General features: G+C 29.8%; 1 protein-coding gene across 12 annotated transcripts in view; it reads left to right on the top strand.

Moving 5' to 3' along the window:
* Positions 1-20269, top strand: part of Ppox (protoporphyrinogen oxidase) — a 99359-nt gene that overhangs the window by 19738 nt on the left and 59352 nt on the right. For all 12 annotated transcript variants that reach the window (XM_076454190.1, XM_076454183.1, XM_076454182.1 and 9 more), the window contains 2 exons: positions 4621-4755; positions 11838-12086. In XM_076454190.1, coding sequence (XP_076310305.1) covers positions 4714-4755; positions 11838-12086 — 291 coding nt within the window. In that variant the 5' untranslated portion in view covers positions 4621-4713. The remainder of the gene's footprint in view (positions 1-4620; positions 4756-11837; positions 12087-20269) is intronic.

Raw genomic sequence — 20269 nt, 5'->3', positions numbered from 1 at the left:
GCCATGTCCTTTGGAATGAGGTGATACTCATTTCTGAGGATTATACAGAAATTTGTAGAATTTAGTACAAGTTAAGCATTTATTTTTTCATGGGTATGTATCATGGGAATTATCATTGTTATAGGTAATATTAAGAATTGTGGAACATCATATTAGCATGTTTGTATGATCTAATAGTTTGGTATTCTCATTGTTTCTCTCATTAATTTGTGTCCATGTGGAAAATCCTACTCTCTTCTCTGATAGCCAGTTACAGCCATCAGAAAAATTTAAAGGCCAGACGTCAAACTTGATTTTTTTTATGAATAAAAAATTTTTGCTTTATTCATATACTTGGTACTAATGTGTTGTTCTCTTCCAGTTTGTATTAATTTTATTCTCCTCAAAATGCCTCAAAACCTGTTGTATTAAAATTGCAGGTATTTATTATCGATGATAAGAAGTTATTGTATTTGAATAATAAATCAGTGTAAGCTTGTTTTAGAGGTCACAAAGTTTCATGTTCAGAATTCAACACAGTAATATAAGAACAGCTGTACACAACTTTATTTTTTTAGTGTACTAAAGACAACATTCCAAATTAATTTTTTTTCTCTCAAACAAATTACTTTTCTGTCTTTCAAGAAAACTGGGAAAAGTCAATACATTTTATATTTTTCTTCCCAGGATTGGAAAATATTGGAGAATTTCATTTTACAAGCAAAACCTGAGAAAAAAATGTGAAAATTTTGTGTGATTTCATGAAACATGGATGGTGGAAAAATAAATTACAATTAATGCCAAAAATTGTGTACTGATTAATTCTGGTACATTTAGCAAGTCAGAATTCATATTCTATGCATAAACAATTGTTTTATTAACATTGTTATTTTTGATTACCATTAATTGTCTTGAAATTTAAAGATAGCCATAACAGAATACATAAACAGCAGGTAGATTTTCACCTAAGCAGAATTTAAGGGTTCTAGGAAGGGGAATTTATCTCATTTTCTTAAAACTAAGCCAGGAAGGAAAATTTTACTACACAAAAAAACCTTTGAATGTACTTAGAGACAGAATATTTCTATTAAATAAATTATTTTGATCTTACAAGTTTTTGTACATTAATATAACAGTCTCTATGTCAGTACTTATAGAAGGAATATGTACTACCATTGATATATTAGGTCATGGAAATATCTGTGTAGTAAAAATGAAAAAATAGATTGTTTGCTTTTTGTATAGCCTGGCAATTCAAACAACAAATTTACATAGTTTTTATTAGTATTTAGTTCATATCTTTACTCATATTCCTTCAATAACTTTTTAAATATTAATTTTTCTGTACATGTCACTATATTACATTTAAAATGCAATTAAACACCATTACTATCAATTTATGTGAATTAAAATCATAATGTATGTTATGATTCAAAGTTTTATGTTATCTTGGTTTTAAGTCCTTTATTTGAAAAAAAACAACTAAAAAAGAACTACATAAAACATCAGGTGAATTGTCGTTTGACTAACAATCCATGAAAATTCTCTGTTGTTGGTACAATATGTCTTGAATAATACAATGGTAATTATGTAAATGTACACTAAGATTCTTTAAGATGCTTATATAACCATCTGACTTGAATATTTCAAAGTTTTGAATGAATGTAGTTGAAACAAGTAATAAGTGTTTTCAGTCTCTGACAGTTGCCCTGTCCACATTCAATAGATTTGTTTGAGCATTATAGCCTCCATGTAGATGTTACATATACATGTAAAGTCATTAGAAAGAACTCATTTTACACTGCAACCTAACAATGGTTATTTTGAAAATTTCACACAGGTTTAGGTATGGGGTATGTGTAACTGACTGTAGTTTTGTTGGCTGCTTGATCACCTATAGCACTTGTGGTTGTTTTTTACCCAAAATGTATAATTGACAGGCTTAAACATTTTTTTAAATATACATCATATTTTGCATCAGTTCTCAAGGCTTACAATATTATGCAGTGTATGAAAATTTTGTTAAAGGATTGTATGTGTCTGCCAGAGGTACTGTAATATGCTTCAAGGATAATGTTGATTTGTGTTGAGATGAAGAACAAGAAAGCAAAATAAAACATTAGAAGTTACCTCTGTGTGAAAAGGAAAATACATGAAGCTACTAACAAACTTAAAACATCTCTAAAGATATTTTATAAAAAATAAAAGGTATGTATTTTTCCATTTTCTAATTAAATTGCATTGTACATTGATGAAAAATAAAATATAAACAATTTACCTTAAAAAGCTTTAACATTCATTTAAGAGGTTCTAGAGGTTATGCAAGTGAAATATGAAAACTATAAGATGATGAAAAGTATTTTCATACATAAAACGAAAATTGCTTTGCATTCAAATTATTTTAACTGTTAAAATAGTTTAAGTGCAAATAACTACTATTGATAAATAACATTTTCACTAGAAATACATAATTATAATAATGTTATCCTTTGTGTAAAAAAAATACTTGTAAACTTCAACAAAATCTTATGAGGTTTTGGGATGAACACTGAAAGTTATTATATGTATTTTGCATAAATGTCCTTCCCCAGTCGAAGAGATGCAGACTGCATCAAACTGTGTTGAAGTTAACCTCCCAGTGGTACAATGTATGTTTTCATATTTACAATGCTTAGAAACTGGGTTTCAGTACCCATGGTGATAGATAGCCTATTGTGTAGCTTTTTGCTTAACTATATAAGTTCTATAAAACCAGTCAAATTAAGTATATATTTAAATGCAGAATGTTGCATTGACAGGGATTAATAATAAGGAACATTTAAAGTCTTTTAATATAACAACACTCTTGGTTCTCTGTGACGCATAGTAGAAACAGTTGAACACGTGTCAAATAATAACAGTATGCTCTGTTTGCAGACCTACCATGACTCATCCTCTGAGTCTGAGACTTGTGTATCTGAATCTTTTTCTCACTCGTACACATTAATAAAACATGTTTCAGTCAAATTAGCAACTTTTTAATACATTATGGTTGGTTGACCAGCTAGATGCAGGTCAAGTTTAGTATTATATTGGTCCATGAAATACACCAAATAGTCCCATTTTGCTTCATTAAGTAAAAAAACTTCTTGGAAGAGCTTGCTTTCAGACAGACTCCTTTTTCAGAAGGCTATTGCCTTTAGTTCTCACAGCACTTTACAACATATTAAAATTTAATGTTTCAAAGGCCTCAAAGAAATTCCTAAGAGTAAGCAGCTCTGTGTTTGTCAAGTAACAAAAATAAACAGGAAAAAAATAATGATTGAAAGTAAGTAGGAACATGCACAGCTCAGCAAAAGTGGATTAATAGTTTTGAAACTATGTGTTTTCAAACTACAGTATACCCTTGAGATTGAGATATAATTACTATTGAGATTGTGTGGTGCTAGTATGTCTGAGTGTTGCTGTTTTTCATAGTGTCTAAATCCATGGGACATCCCATAATAGATAAAATTTGAGTATTTTTAGTAAAAGTTTTACTAACTACCATTTTTTTTTAGTTTAATAAGCAATATTATGTTACAACAAAATGATTGAAAAATTTGGTACTTTGTTGACAGATATTTTGCACACGGTAACATTTGTGTCTGTGCCAGTTATTGTAGCCTCTGGTAATGTGATTGTATATTGTGATGGCACAGCAATAATGCAGCTCTGAACATTTAGACATTTTATTAACAGGTCTGATACCATTTATAAATTATTCTTTGTTTAGAATTTACAATTTAGTTATTTGTAAGTATAACCTTGCAATCTTATGAACTAATGAAACTTGCATAAACCAGAAAATATTTTCATGTTGTAAAGTGATTTGCCAAGGAATATATTTTTAAAGGTTAAATAAATTAGAACAAATGAAGTCCACTACTAGAAGAGCGATAAGTCTTCAGATTTACAATGCTAAAATCAGAGGTTCGATTCTTCTTGGTGGACATAGCAAATTGCTTGATGTGGCTTTACTATTAGAAAACACACACACACACACAGAACAAATGAAATTTATTTATTTTTTATGTATGATAAAAGTTTCCATAAACTATTGGTATATTCATGATAGATTTCCATTTGGAAAAAAATACATTTTTTACTGCCTGTTTTAAGTTTAAAATAGAAATGTTGTAGTAGGTTTCTGTATCATTTGATTTGTTTTACTTTATTACTGATCTACTCCATATCCCTTATACATTTGTAATTTTGATTTTGTTATTGTGTTTATCAGCATCAGAATAAACATGGTACAAATGAAGCCAAAATTCACAATTGTATGATCTATAACTGAAGTGCAAACAAATCTTACACGTGAATACGTGAACACACATGAATACAAAGCATTTTCCGTGAACGTAAATTTGATATCTTCATTCACCCTTCATCCAAGTGGTATATTTAGTTGATTTTAAGTTTTCTTTGGACTATGAATAAGAATTAGAACTTAAAATTACAAGCAGTATGTTGTGTTAATTTGTTCAAAATAGATTATTATAGAACAAAAGATATATTATTTCTTAATTAGTGTATCAAGAAATGTTTCATGGAACTAAATATTATATTTCTCTGTGTAGATGTTGATATATTTCTGTCTTTTTTTTTTCTTTTTTTCAGATAATCCTTATTGAAAGTGGTACTGCTCTTGGAGGGTGGATAAGAACAACAAGATATCCAGATGGTACCATTTTTGAACATGGACCTAGAAGCATGAGACCTGTTGGAAAAGCTGGATACAATGCTTTAACCCTTGTAAGTTAATTTAGAATGTGTAATTATTACATGTTTAGATATTAATTTTAACTTTTCAAGAAAGTAGTAAGATATTTTAAAGATTTTGTAATGTGAAATATATCCTTTTATTCAAGCATTTTACTAGGACTTTGTAAGCGCTTGGTAACATTTATATCAAATATTCAATATGCTAGAATTTTCTTTTCTTTATATTTCAAACTTAAAGTAGTTATTTTTCATCTTCATGCTGTTCTGTAAAGTCATGTTGTTTCATTGTTATGCTACATTGTGAAATTAGGGTTTAGGAATAAATTGAGCTTGTAGTGCAGATTTTTAACTAGTAATAGTATTCAACCTGTATTTGAAAACTGTTAAAGAACACTTGCTAAAGAACATTTCAGGTGCTAAGATTTCACATTCTGTGTGTTTCATATCATCAAATGTTGATTATTACAATTGCTTTTAAGCTATAGGTTTCATATTTGTGAACTTTGTGTGTTAAATAGTAATATTACCAGTATATTTTTTGTAGTAATTTCTCTGTGCTTTTTCAGTATTTTGTGCTAATTCTGTGAAGCTCTTATGATTTCATTTTCGACGAGTAAACAAAATGCTCTTCTGAATGTCACTTATTTCAAAATCACTCTTTGGTGGTGATTCTTCTATATTCTATAACTAGTGGACAGATCAATTTGTTTGTTCATTTTTTAGGTTAGTGCTAAACATTTCATTGTCTGATGGGTTTTTTTTTACCTTTTGCCAGAATTGCAAAATTTGAAATGAATTTCCTATGAAATTTTAAAAGTGCTCTAATGTCTTTAATAGGTTTTAACATTAGTTAGTTCTTACATACTTCAGTTTAAAGTCTAGTTTTATACCATTTGTATTAATCATATAATCTAATGATCAACTTTTTTCATGAAACGAGAACTTTAGTTTTAAATTTTCTCACATCTGTGGAGAATTTCCTAGTTGAACTGAATGCTTCTCAACACTTGGTGGAAAAATATTTGTCACTTAAGTAACAGAAGCATTCAGTCTTATAAGCCAAATAAAATTACATCCATTAACATTTTAAATGTTGAATGAAAGTTACATAAACCAGTTGGCATTGTTTTGAAATGATACTTTCTCAAAGATAAGATAAATACAATTTTTGCTTTGTCTTTTTATTTTGTTTCAACTTGTTAGAAACCACTTTATTAATCTGTAGACAAAAAAATATTTATTTTTATCCAACCTTAGCATGTTTTGTATACTTGGTAATAGTTGCTTACTGTGATTTTATTAATCATCCTAAACATTCATTCACAATCTTACTTTATAAAAACTGAAAGTACTGATATAGTGAAAGCACCACTTTATAAAAAAAATTCAACTGTACACTGTGTGCTTCTAGCATACTTTAGTGTCACTGTTGTATTACTGGAAAATATAATAACTCAACAGGCACTGTTTGCCTTCATAGTATTCCCAAATTTATTTTTGATTACTGTTTCCATACACTTATACTCAAGGATGGAAAGAGTTCACATCATAAGGACTGTTGTTGTGACAAACAACTTATTGTTTGGTGTGTTCTGTCAAGCCTAATGAACTCTGGAATGAGTGAAATGTGTCATTAGCAATGGATATGGCAAACAGTTCAGTTCAAGTACTGTTATTATACACTCTTAATTCTTGAAAATCCCTGTGAGACTAGATATAGAATGCAGTGTTAAAGTGTAATATGACCAATACTAATGTCTTATGACAAGTATGATTAATATTAACATCAGTTGAATCATACCATAGTAAATTTTTCCAATTTGAACTTTTCAAGACAGTAATGTTGTATCTTGTCTTAAAATAGAGATATGATTTCTTCATAGTTAGTATAGTTTAGGACAACTGCAGTTAATTTTTTTCACCAAATTGTTTTTCATACTATCATTGATATTCAGAGTAAGTGAAAATGCAAGTGATATTATTGCATAAGAACTTTAAAAACCATTTTGTAAACAACCATCAAACTTTCAAACAAACATTGTTTTTCTAAACATGATAAATAATTATATAATTATTTAAGTTGGAAGTGAAGTTTTGTCATAAATATTAAAAACATAGTAACACCAAAAATGTTTTTAATTATGAATATTTAATTATTTCTTCAAATTATGAAACACCCATAATTAAAGTTGTATTTTGATATCAACCATTTAATTCTAATTAAGTAGTTTGAAATTGTTTTAACTGTTTTAATTTTCATGTTGATGACATTACTAAAAATAAAGACATAATCTGAAACCACTGAATTATAATTTAAATGAGTTAATAATTTATAGAATGCATTAACACTATTTGACTTAAGTTGTTTTAGGATTTCATGACCAGTTTCAATTAATCCATGGTACTAAATTATTATAGTGAGTTTTTTTTTTTGTAGAAAAAAAATTATTTGATATCATACCATCATTGTAAAAATGAAACATTACTGCAGCTAATGCGAAGGAATTACACATAGTAATTCTAAATGGACTTTATAGTTTTATTCTTTTCATTCTTTAATGTTTTTTAAACTTTGTAAGATGAAATTATAACTATTATTTCCTTTGATTTGTCACAATGCACCTAAGCAACTGCTTAGTTATCTTTTCCTGTGGAAGGAGGGCAAGGGTATTGTAGTTGGGTCTGTGTGTGTTTGGTCTGGTGGCAAATTCAGATTTTGATTCTGAATCCTTTTGAAGCATTTTTTTTTAAAGAGGAGATAAGGCATTTTGCAGTTTTGGATTAACAATTCTGTAAAATGTGATGGGATTTCCTGGCTACATTAAAACAAACAATATACATAAAACAACAGGTGATTTAGTACTAATATGTTGGTTTGTAGTTTTTCTCTTAAAAACTTGCTAAAAGTTATGTCTGCTTTTGGCAAGTTTGTTGTTGATATTTAGTTTTAATTATTTCAAAAATGGTATTTAGAACACAAAACAATAGCAGGTGCAAAGGATAAAATGCCTTAAAACTATTATAATTCGACTAGTCTTCTACTTAAATTATTAATTGGTTAAAATAATTTCATTGACTGGTCAAGTGGACTCGGTGATAGCAAAGAAAAACAAGTAGGGCAGAAATTATCTGTCCTTATAAGGAATTCAATAAATTAAAATCTCTATTTATTGGCTGTAAATAATCAAATATTAAATGTCTAAATTATTGACATTTTTTAAAAGTATGTGCTAGGAGGGGTGTGGTATTTGGTTTTCACTTTATTGCATGTGTATCAATAAAGGAAGATGACTGGAGGCTACAAAGTGGCAGGATATTAACAATATCCTGTGTATGCTTTGTTGGAATGTATAAGTTAATATAGATATAGAAAGAGCATTTAAAATGGGCAGTTTGAAATGTGATATAGAAGAAAAGAAGATTGAGAATTTATTCAAATATTTTCCTTTGAAATTAGAAAATTAAAATTTATATCATACAACAGATTCAATTACAAGCTATGTTTTGATATGAAGGGTATTGCTATACATTGATAATAAAGGTATTAAAGTTTGACATTCTTACTTTGACTTACATGGATGTGTGTGGTTAAGAGTTTTGTTGTTGTTTTTTGTCAATGTTTATTTTGGTGATTGTTAAATTATACCTGTTTAAATGTACAGAAACCTTCTTCATGAGACTCCGAAATCAAATAACTTCACATAAGGAATGTTTATACAGTTTAAAGATGAGTACAAAGACAGTTTATTGCAAGTTCAATGTAATAACAGAATGAGAAGACTTTGTTATTATCAGGCACAAGTAGTGTGTCTGGATATCAGAGAAAAAGGGTGTGTGTGCATGGGCATGTAATGTATATATATATTTATATTATGAAACAAAGAAGTCACATGAATGGAGATGGCTTAAAGCTCAGTAAAGTTATTTCTTAAAAATTAATGTTTTTTACTTCTGACAAATGTACTTTGGGTTTCTATGATGTGTAATGTTTATAAACATAAAGGTTTTTTAATATTATATAAGCCCTATGTGCATCAGTTTGAAGCTACTTTACTTTTGCTTATTACAACCTTTTGCTTGTTTTTATCTAACTTAGTTTGCCTTTTGATCTAAATTACTGATATTATTATTTGATCTGTTTTAAAACGTTTGTTGTTTGGTTCTTTGTTGTTTTTTTTCATTGGTCTTATACTGAAAAGAGTTCCATATTATTGTTTTAGGAACTACTTTTTTGAATTATATTTGTCCCTATTATACATAATGATAGTGTGTAAATACCATTTTAATATACTGTATTACTTGTTTTTCACAAAACGACATTTATTTTTCTTCTATATATTTTTTATCAACATTAGAAGTATCTCATAATTACATTTATATAAATTTTATGTTTGAGTATATTGACATTAGGTACTGAAAACTTTAACATTTTATTTTACACATTTCTTTAATTTTCAGTTTATTACCATTCTCTTCATGGATCTGCAAAAGAACCTAAGCCACACAGCATTTTTGGTGTCATGAAATGTGGTGCAGTTTAACCCTTTCACACAAATCAGGGGTCAAAAACCATGTGATAGTGTTTGTTGAGTTGCAATTAAAAGTTTATTGAACTACTATTTAATGCATTTATGTCAATAAGTTTGGAATCAAATTGTGTATTATAATTCAGAGATTTATATTACATATGAGTTAATTTCTTGATTTAAAAATAAATATTAAAAGAATAAATCTAAATATAGATTTTTGTGAGTCATGTGATATGTTGAATGCGGCATTGTTTGAAATTAAATGTTTGTGATGTCAAAATACTAAATATATAGTTTTGTACAAATTATGAACTCAAATTAGTAATATTGATGAGCTAGAATATAAAATAAGAACCTCTTTTTTTTCTTTTTTGCTGAAATATGTCTTATGTATTAATCAGACATGGTGAGCCCTATTCACTTTTTTCCATTTTTTGAAATGGTCCCTCATGTACTCTTACTACAGTGTATGACATGTGAATACTCAACCAACAGCTTAGTATGTCTTCATACTTTTTTTTTTCACTGTTTTAATATGTGAAAAGGCTAGGACATTCTTTTGATCTAATATTACAATGATGTGGTTTGAGTCTTTAGTCTGACAGAAGTTTCATATTTTATAAAATTCAAATAAACCTCAGTTAGTAAGCTTAATAAATTATAGTGGAATTCTATGGTATCAGTGTAATTATTTTTTATTTTTTTTTATTATTTAACATTACATGTAAAGCCTAAAAAAAATTGTTTGCTGTTCTCCATGTGCAAAATTTTAAATGGCTTAGCACCTTATGCCCAACAACAACCAAGTGCAAAATTTGTACTGAGAAGAAATAATTGTTTCCTTTACTTTTGATTTATTGTTTTATATTTTATAAGTTTAATAATTTATTTCTAAATGTTAATAATCTATATACACATGTATATAAAATGTATAATAATTGAAATGTGACTGTATGTTACAAAATACTAGTCCACTAAAACACAACCAAGACACAGAAAAGTAATAGTCACTCTTTATGTTATTGATAGGTGACATGAGCACATGTACATTGCCTCAGTGCAAGTTTTGTAAAATAAGGTGAACAATTGAAAGGTCAATATAATAAAAAGTAATAAATATATATGTATCTCAGGACGGCTGGTATGGGTATTGATAGTTTTATCAAAAGAAAGCAGAGAACAACATTTCGACCTTCTTAGGTCCTCTTCAGGTTAACCTGTTCATGTAGCATTATGAGACTTAAGCTACTTAGGCTGAACATTTATATTTTCATGTTATAATATGTAGTTGTTATAGCATGAAAAGAGAATAACTTGTATTTCTAATTATTTTTTTTTATGATTACGAGGTTGGCTAAATGACAGACCCCACATAGTGTATAGACAATAACGTAAAATATAAAGTAAACAAACAGCTTAAATGCATTTAGGAGGTTTTAGAGGTTATTTAAATAATATTTGAGATTTTTGGGATGAAGAATAGTATTTTAATAACAACATGAAATCACTTTGCATTCAGACTAGTAACGAAACACTATATTCACAAACAAATCTTTAGTGAAAAGTGTTTCATTAAAAATTGTAATTTTCTGTGTTCAAAAGCTTGTAATCTTTACTAAAAGTGTTCCAAATTTTGTGAAGGTACACATGCCGTATCAAAAGTTATAATGCAAATACTTAATTTGTGTAAGTGTGCAGACAAGCTTGTGTATATTATACAGAGCCTGTTGCAAAAGAGTTAATTTACATTAAATTAAATTAATTAGATTAAATTGATTTTCTAAAAGAGTATTAGTTTGGTTTGCTTTCTAACTGAATTGACAGAGTTTAATCAGTGAAATAAACAAATTAGTCTTGTTTTTTGTGACACAAAATAAGAACACTTTATTTGTTAGCAAGATTAAAACAAATTGCATATGTATTTGCTTTCTGGTATGTTGATGGATATCTTACACTGAATTAAATAATTAGACTTGCTTTCTTCTTTCTGGATGTATTTCTACTAGTCAGTTCATTTTAATTCAGGAACAAAAAATATTTATTCTCTACAATATGTTTAAATATAAAATTTCTTACATGACAGAAAATATTTGAATAAGCAGTGCTTATTAGTGACTAAGGATTCACATTTAACATAGAAAAGGATATTGGCAGTTGACATTTGTGTAATATGGTATCACAGACATGGTGCCCATTGGTAGAAAAGGTATTATATTCATAGATTGCATACGAAACAAAGACTGCTAGAACAAAACCTATGTAACAATTTTCATGACTATATGTTATGCAAAAATTATATACATTTAGAATAAATAAATTTTGAAAACATTCTGTGTTGCAGCAAGATTGTACAAAATACATGGCATGCTTGCATACCACAATATAAATACTTTTATGTCTGTAATAGCTATTCCTTGGAAGATAGTATTTTTCCAAAAGTTGATGAATTGTTATTCATATACTTAGTAACGATTGAAAGTTTTTGAAATCTATACCATATTTATATATCTGGTTTATCTTAACTAAAGTTTTGTTCATTTTTTTAAAAGTTCATAATTAATATTTTGGATTACAATTATCCAGGCTAATGAACTAGGGCTCTCATCAGCTGTTTTACCTGTGATAAAGTCTCACCCAGCTGCCCAGAAACGATTGATCCTGGTTAGTAATCAGCTTCACACTTTACCTAGTGGACCTTCACATCTATTTCGAAAAGTTCCTCCATTTTCTAAGCCTTTTATCTGGTATTTGCTGCGGGATCTGATAGCACGGAAGAAGAAAGTAGAAGATGAAAGTATTCATGATTTTGCCATCAGGAGGTTTGGAAAAGAAGTATTAAGATCTTTGAATTATATTTTATATTACTTTTTGTAGATTTTGGTGCTGATTGAAAAATTGAAACCATTTACAAAAAAGATTGCAAACAACTTCTGATAAACATTTTTCTTTATTCTGCCTGATGGTTCATACTATGCCTTTAAGTTATAATAACCAAAAAGAATATTAAACTATAAAAGATAATAGAAAAATGTAAGGTGAAGTTTGCTAAAAGTATTATTAAACAGGTTAGAGGTGTTAGTCACAAAAGTAAGTGAAAACAAACAAATAAAAATAGAATAAACCTTACATGAAATAATAATAGTTTTACCGGGACCAGATGTAATACCTTTTAATAGAAGGGCATTTGGATTGAATGAAAAAATATTCCTTAAATTACTTCATTAAAGTTGTCACAAATCTAAATCTTTGGTTTGATAATGTGTCTCATCAATTATCCTGTGTAAGTTTATTTAATGTACAGTTTTGCCTTTGCTATCAGTGGCAAGAATGTGTTCTTTGAAACAATCAGCATTGATTCCCCTGTGTGTGTGGGTGAATATTGTGTACATAGGCAGTGTTTGTACGTGTGAAGGGTTTCTCTAAGCCATTTGTCTTAACAAAGCACTTTTTGGAATTTTGTTATTGAAAGCTGAACAAGTATATCTTCAGTAGTTTACCAGGTTTCTGTAAGATGTGTATATGTAATCAATATAGTGAAAATGTCCTTGGTATTTAGTTGAAGGGATGACAACTACCTGTTGTAGAAACACAGGTGTAGAGAATGTCTTTAGATGAAATGTCTTTTTGATTTATTTCCAGTTTTTTATATGGTCTTTGTTTAGTGGTTTGTAAGTAGGCATGCCATTGAAATGTACATCAGTTTTTTTTTCAGTGTATATGGAAATATTTATTAAAACAAAGCCATTGCATTGCACTTTCAGAGTTACATGATTTTTCTTTTTTTACTTCAATAATAATTAACTGCTCATTTCTTGAAAAGGTAAATTTGACATTGTAATTCTTATAGCTATTTATGATTCTAGCTGTATCATTTTTAAGTTTCTCAGTACAGCATTCTTTGAAAGGTATGGGTTTGGGAAACTCAGAAAGTGTTATTATTTGTTCACATTGTTATTAGAGGTATTTCTGTATTGGAAGAGGAATAGTTTTTGTGAAATCTTAATTTGGAGAAGAGGTGAACAAATATCACGAGTTGCTTTATCAGTAAAATGACCTGAAACAGCAATATTTAAACCTTTGGAGAGGATGGAAATGCAGTCCTTGGAAAGTTTTAGATTATCTCTCATTGTAATCTTGTCATTTAAAATATGATCATTGGAATTACTTTCTGACATGATTTTCTTTTCAGTAATGCATGCTAGTCTTTTAAATTTGTTTTCCAGTTTTATTTTAATGCATTCATATTTGTTTAGCTTGATTTGGTTAGCAGTGGTTCATGTCCATTGACAGAAACTGTAGTCATGTCACTTCCTCAGAATGTGTACTGGACTTAATTAAGGTTACATGCTTAGATTTTGTTGTGTACATGACATTAAAACATCAGAAGGAATGCCATTCAAAAATTTATTTTAGCAATGGATTTACTGTTTTAAAATGTAATGTGAAAGGTGTATCAGTTAGGTTATAACAGAAGGTATTAGTTGAAGTTTACAATGATATAAGAAACCAATCTGTATTGTGTTTTTGTTAATTTTTGTGTTCTTGGTTAGTAAATTTGTAACCTGTGACATTCAAATACCCTTGAAAAAGGTGTAAGCTGAAACATTGAGTAGAAAAAAAGAACTACTTTAAATTATGCATTGGTAATGATCTCATGTTATGTTAAAAAAACTCTAAAAAAGCTTCCTGACATTTTATTAAGCCATTTTACTTAACTGGATAATGAGATTAGATATTATTTGAAGGCAGAAATGGATAGCAGAAATTGCATTCTTTCAGTTTTTCATATTCATCAATATTGTAAGATGCTTTTGTTTCTCAATTGCTTTTGTGTTTTTGAGTTAACAATATGAATAAGATTTAGAAAAAACTTACTAGATTTAAAATATTACTAAACTGCCAATGTTTCTATTGTCAAACCTTTAAACCACTACACATAATAATGTACAGTGCTCCAAGCTATGATGTAATCATTATTAAACTATACCCCTCCACCAATAGGAGAGTAACTCATCCTCTATGTGTAGTATTCTCCTTTTTAGTATGGTGTGTATACCAAAAGCTCTTTCTTTTCTTTGACACTACAGTAATTCATTTATGCTCTTTTTCCTACAAATTATGGAATTTTTGCATTTATTATTTTAACTTTTATTGATGTTTGTATTGTTTTCATTGTTCACTTCATTTTTTTTTACTTCCTTAAAGATACAGAATTGAAATTGAATTTCAGTTAAAGATTCTGCTTTGAATTATTTTCTTTTCATATATTGTTTTGACTTATTTTCTTAATCAAACCAAAAAATTTTGAAATGTGTTCCAAAAACTATGGTATGGTTTTATTGAGAGGAATATTCTCTTTTGTTCCAAACCTCCTTTTTGGGCTTTAGTAATATTAAAATGGCCACATACAACACACACATCAACACAATTTCATTGTATACAGTGTGTTAGAACTTCTTACTTTCTGCACTGATCCACCAACCTTCAGTTTCAAAATATATTGTAAGAACAAACCAGTGACTTTCATATGGGATCATCTCTATCATCCACATTCAGCAATATTTGCATAGATTTTGAAGCCAATATGCAGCAGACAAATGACTTGACACTTAATATTTGTGAGCACTATGTTGATGACACATTTGTTACTTGGTCTCACAGATTATCATTACTTAATGATTTCCTTCTTGCCATGCAGTTCGAAGAAATAAGACTTTCATTTTTGGATGTACAAGAGTGTTTAGTGTTATTATTTAGTATTTAATGATTATCTAGTTTTTATAACGAGTGTTAAAGGTAAGAGTTTTAAAGACAGTAGTTATAACAGATTTCATTACATTACTCAGTAACAGTTGTGTGTGCAGTTTAATTGTTGCAGTATTGTTTGTCATTTTTCTCGAAACCTGAAAGTTTTTCTCACTATGTGAGTATTATTACATCATAGTGTCTCCTAGTTTGTAAAAAGTTCCAGGCTTCATTTGGTTAAACTCTGGTATGGTTTCCTTGACAGGAATATTCTCCATTGTTCTAAACCTCTTGTTAGGGCTTTAGCAATACTAAAATGTGACAAAGTGAGCACAAGTAAAGTTTGGCCAGATAAAAGTGAGAAGACATGAAGTTAATTGGTATGTAAGTGATTAGCATTAATGAGTGATATCTTAAAATGAGTTACACATTTCATCACGGATGAGGGGAATAATTTGTTTTGTTAAAACTATCAATTAAAGTAATTGGACCCATCTCTGTGGAATTTGACAAAAAGGAGACAATTATTTAATGTTCAGGATACAATTATAGGGCAATCCATGAGGTAATTTAAGTGAATTATTCATGACACTTTTGTGATAAGAATAGCAAAAATTAATTTGTCTTGTCAGTTGGATTCTAAAGTAATTGAATCAGCCTGTGTAGACTTTCAACAAGAAAAGATAATTATTTGGAGTTTTAGATAAAAGTGCAATTTCCAGTCTGAAGAAGTTTTGAATATATGTTTCACTTGTTTTGAATGTATATATTGTTTAAAACAAGTGGATTGTGTACTGTCCATTTATTATTAGAGGTTTATTGCAAACAAATCACAGACACTTATTGTAGAAGATTCTCAACCTACTCACATTTAAAATCCTGACTTTTGGCTGGTGCAATGAGGATTGTACCAGTGGTATATGGTGGTAGAAGAATGACAGTGGGAATAAGTATGCCAGTAAATAAACAACAGTAATGGTGGTGCAAAGAGTGTAGAGATTGTAATCATGCTATATAATTATGTCAATAGATTTTTTTATAAATTGATAGAAAGAGGTGAGTGTATTCTACTAAAAGAAGAAAGAGAAGGAGAAGAAAATGAGAAAATGGAGTGACTGGAATTAGAAAAAGAGTAAGAACACAAATTGTGAAAGAAGAAAAGGGGAGAGAAAGGGGGCACTTAGAACAAGAGCACAAATTAAGCTCAACCAGTAGAAAGAAGGACTCATGAATGACAGTGGGGTCAGTGCCAGCTGTCACAAGTTGCCAGAATTTGGTGAACAGAAAGATCATATGGATGCTTCCTGGAGAGATATAAAAGATTCACTCAAAGTTAGAACTGGGACAAAGGTAACTGGGCAGTTAATCTCAGTGCATTTCTCACAGATGAAGGCCTATTAAGTGTATGAAGGTGTGACATTAGAGAATGCTATAGACTGAGACAAATTAAAAATTGGCCTTGCTAAAATCCTATGAATTTACTGAGGAAGCTTTCATTGAAAGTTCAGAGAAGTCAAACCTGACACTGGAGAAAGTGACAGTTTGTGACATGTCTACAATGATACCTCACATGATAGGCTGGTGGCATGACCAAGTGTGACAATAATTTTGAGGAACTGGCAAATCTGTTAATATGTGAAAAGTTCATGGCCACATGCTGAACTAGTATTTCAGTGCTTCTAAAGAAGAGGGTACCAAAAGATGTAGATGAGATGATCAATCTGACAGAACAGTATATGGAAGCTTGTGGAGGAAGTGTAATTGGCAAGTCCAAGAAAATTCTGTTAGAGTTTAAACCAGTGGTGGCTGATCAGGAGCAGAAATCTACTAAAGGTAACAGGAGGTTAATAAAAAGGAGAAGAGATGCTATCTTTATCATAAAAAAGGCACATTGCAAAGGAAAGCAATTCCATTACCAGTGAGCAACAGCAGAAATCTCAACATAAAAGAGCTGTAACTACTTACAAAGACAGAGCTGGTAAGAAAAGAAAAGAGTGACTGTCACAGTGGATGCTGCTGCCACAAAGAAACATCAGATTCACCACGAGAATGAAGTGTTATTTGCATGATTAATCAGTGCATTACTTATGGTAATTAAGTTAGCTAATGGATCAACAGTACCAGTAATGATTGGAGCATGTAACAGTCATCAAGAGGTGACAACAAATCACAGCAGCAATGAGAACCAGTCTTGTGTCTGATAACTAAATGACAGCAAGGTTTGCCTGTGTGTGTTAATTGATGGGACAGTGAGAAAGTTTCCAATAGCAAAAGGAAACATGGATATTCCATATTATATAGAAGACTTTGAAGCCATGTGTTTTAATGCACTACTAATATACAACTTGATGTTTGGAAACATACCAGATAGAAAGAATTTGGAGGAACTAGAGAAAAAGACTGATGAAGCATTTGCAGTCACAACAATACTCAAGGAGAAGGAAAAAGAACAAGTAAATTATTAAGCCTCTTAGTGTCTTGAAAAATGACATCCCATATATGGGTTCATGGGAGCTGAAGGAATTTCAGAAAAAATACCTTTCCTTGCAGAAACTTTGGAACAGTATTTGAGAGAAAGTCAAGTACAATACAAAATGGAAAGAAACTTAAAAAACAGGGTACCACAATGGAGTACTGAACTGGACCTATTGAAGCAGCTTTACTGGGGAAGCTAAACTCAAATGTTGTAAGAAGTACTTATGTGTGAGAAGAAGGTGAAGGATAAGAATTTAATGGTCAGACAAAAGGTTTTAGTCCTGTTACCCTTTCATTGGAAAGGGCCTTTCACAGTATGTGAAGTGGTCAACAGAATGTACTATAAAGTGAAAGTGGACAAGAAGATAAAAGATGTACCATCCAAGCTGTTGAACAGGTACATGGAAATGGAAAGACATTGTGGGTGCATCTATTGATACACAGGTAAACATAGCAGGTGTATCTGTCATATATGCAGAATCAGAAGACACTGACTTCATTATAAAAGATAAACACCTACTATGCCTGAGACCACTGGGTGGAGTACAAAGATGTCAACATAATTGAAGAACTTACTGGCAGAAAGAATAAAGTGGTAGAAGTTTTACTATATCAGTATATAGGTAGACCAGGAAAGATAGGTCTGGGACAGAAGATCAAGATGAAAATAAGAGATCCTGTCAAGGTAAGCCCTACCAAAGAGCCTATGAGAAAAGAGACCATAGAAACTGCAAATGTTTGTTGAAGACAGTATGGAGGAGTCTTAGTGTGTGAACTGAGAACATTCTTTGTATATAATATAAAAATAAATATTCTAAATATTTTTTTAGAAAGGGGGCTTATTGTTGGATATACAAGACTGTTTAGTGTGAGAGTTATCATTTAGTGTTTAATATTTAATGATTATTTGGTTTTCATAACAAGAATATAAAAGTAATTATTTTAAAAGTGATAGTTATAACAGATTTTGTTACTTAACTCCTTAAGAGTTGTATGTTATGTATGTAGTTCAATCAAAAGAAGAAAAGAGGTGTGAGTGATTAGCCTTAAAGTCAGTTTCACAGCTTAATACAGATAAGGGAATAATTGGACTTTGAAAAAAAAGGAGACAATTATTTAGAATTCAGAATACAGCTGTGATAACCCATGGGGTAATGCAAGTAAATTATTCACTGATACTACTGGGATAACAAAAGAAAAAAATAATTCATTTTGTCAGTTGTGTTCTAAAATATGTGAATCATTCTATATGTACTTATGACAAGAAAAGAAAATTTAGTTTTATGTTAAACTATAATTTATTGAGGTATAAAGAGTTTTTGTGCATGTTTGACTTGTTTTGAATATGTATTATTTAAAACAACTGGACTGTGTACTGTCTATTTATTGTTCAAAATTATTTTCAACAAGTTGCAGATGTCTACTGTTGAAGAATCCCAGCCCACTCATATTTAAATTTTTTACACTTATTCACATACATGATGATGATTTCACCATTGTTGTTTATTGGAAACCCACACAATAAGAGGTAGCTGCACCACAGGTCAACCACTCAAAAGCTGTTAAGTGTGGAATTATATTGAGCATCTTTGACAGAAAGATATGTGATGAGGCCATGTTGAAAAAGAACTAACTTTCTTAGATGTTTTCAGAAACAAAGAATCCTTTTCAATTTCATATCTACTGCCAAGAAGAAAAACATTATATAACACTATCAAGACAAGTCCAAAACAAGTTTACTATTTCTTCATCTTACATTTGCAAGTGAAGCAAAAAATTAAATGTATTTGCTGGAAATTTAATATTAAAATTCAATTTAAGGCATGAAAGTGTCTATAAAACATCCTTAATAAAATTTAACACCCAATCAACAAGTCTAAAGAAAAACAACAACAACAAAATTACAAAGTTCTGAGCTCATGTAACAACAGTTAAAATTGGAAAAACTAGTTGAATGATAAAACATAGATTAAAAGAACATTAAAAAACAACTAACCTAACACGATCAGATTCTTCAGTTTGAGCTGGACATAACTACAAAACAGGGCTTATCATAAATTGGTATTATTATAGAATTTTAGAAAAGCTTTCCATTGAAAAGAAAGAAAAGCCAAACTGCACCATCGTGAACACATTAGTTTGCACATGAGTGACCTGGAGACAACCATTTTCTACAAATAATATGATAATGTCATAGTCCTACTGGCAACACCTGCTCAACCCATACAGCCTGAGCTGAATTTATTGCATAGCCATGCTTATCTTTATAACACACTACACAGGTATGTATAGTGACCTAAAGAATGTCACAGTATAGACACCAAAACATTACTGCATTTTCATTCAGTAGACAGTTGTAAACCATTAAAGATCTTAAACTTACAATATATAAAACAAAAAGTAGAAATTATAGTTAAATTTAAACTTTTAACAGGATTCATTCTTTACATTTTTTTTATGGAGTCAGCAGGGCCCCCAAGACGTATTTTTAAGGATCAATCTTAGAGTGGAAGTTATCAGAAATATCTCTTGATTTAATAGGCTGTTAGTGGATGTTACTTAAATTGAAAGGATATTAAACATACCAGTTTATATCTCTTTTGTTGTGAACACTCATTCCATGAAAAACACAAAAGTAGACCATTTCTTTCTTTCTTCTTTTTTTTTTAAAGACCACTTAAATGATTTTTATATACATATATAAGAGGCTGATGTCTGTTTCCCTACAAATCTCTTCTCATGGTTTCAACTTGGTTTAGAGTACATTTTGCATGGTTTTGCACATCATAAGAGGA

The sequence above is a fragment of the Tachypleus tridentatus genome, chromosome 9 (genome assembly GCF_004210375.1).
Source record: "Tachypleus tridentatus isolate NWPU-2018 chromosome 9, ASM421037v1, whole genome shotgun sequence".
Lineage (NCBI taxonomy): Eukaryota > Metazoa > Arthropoda > Merostomata > Xiphosura > Limulidae > Tachypleus > Tachypleus tridentatus.
Note: the sequence above shows the minus strand (reverse complement) of the source record. Positions and strands in the feature narration are given on the sequence as shown.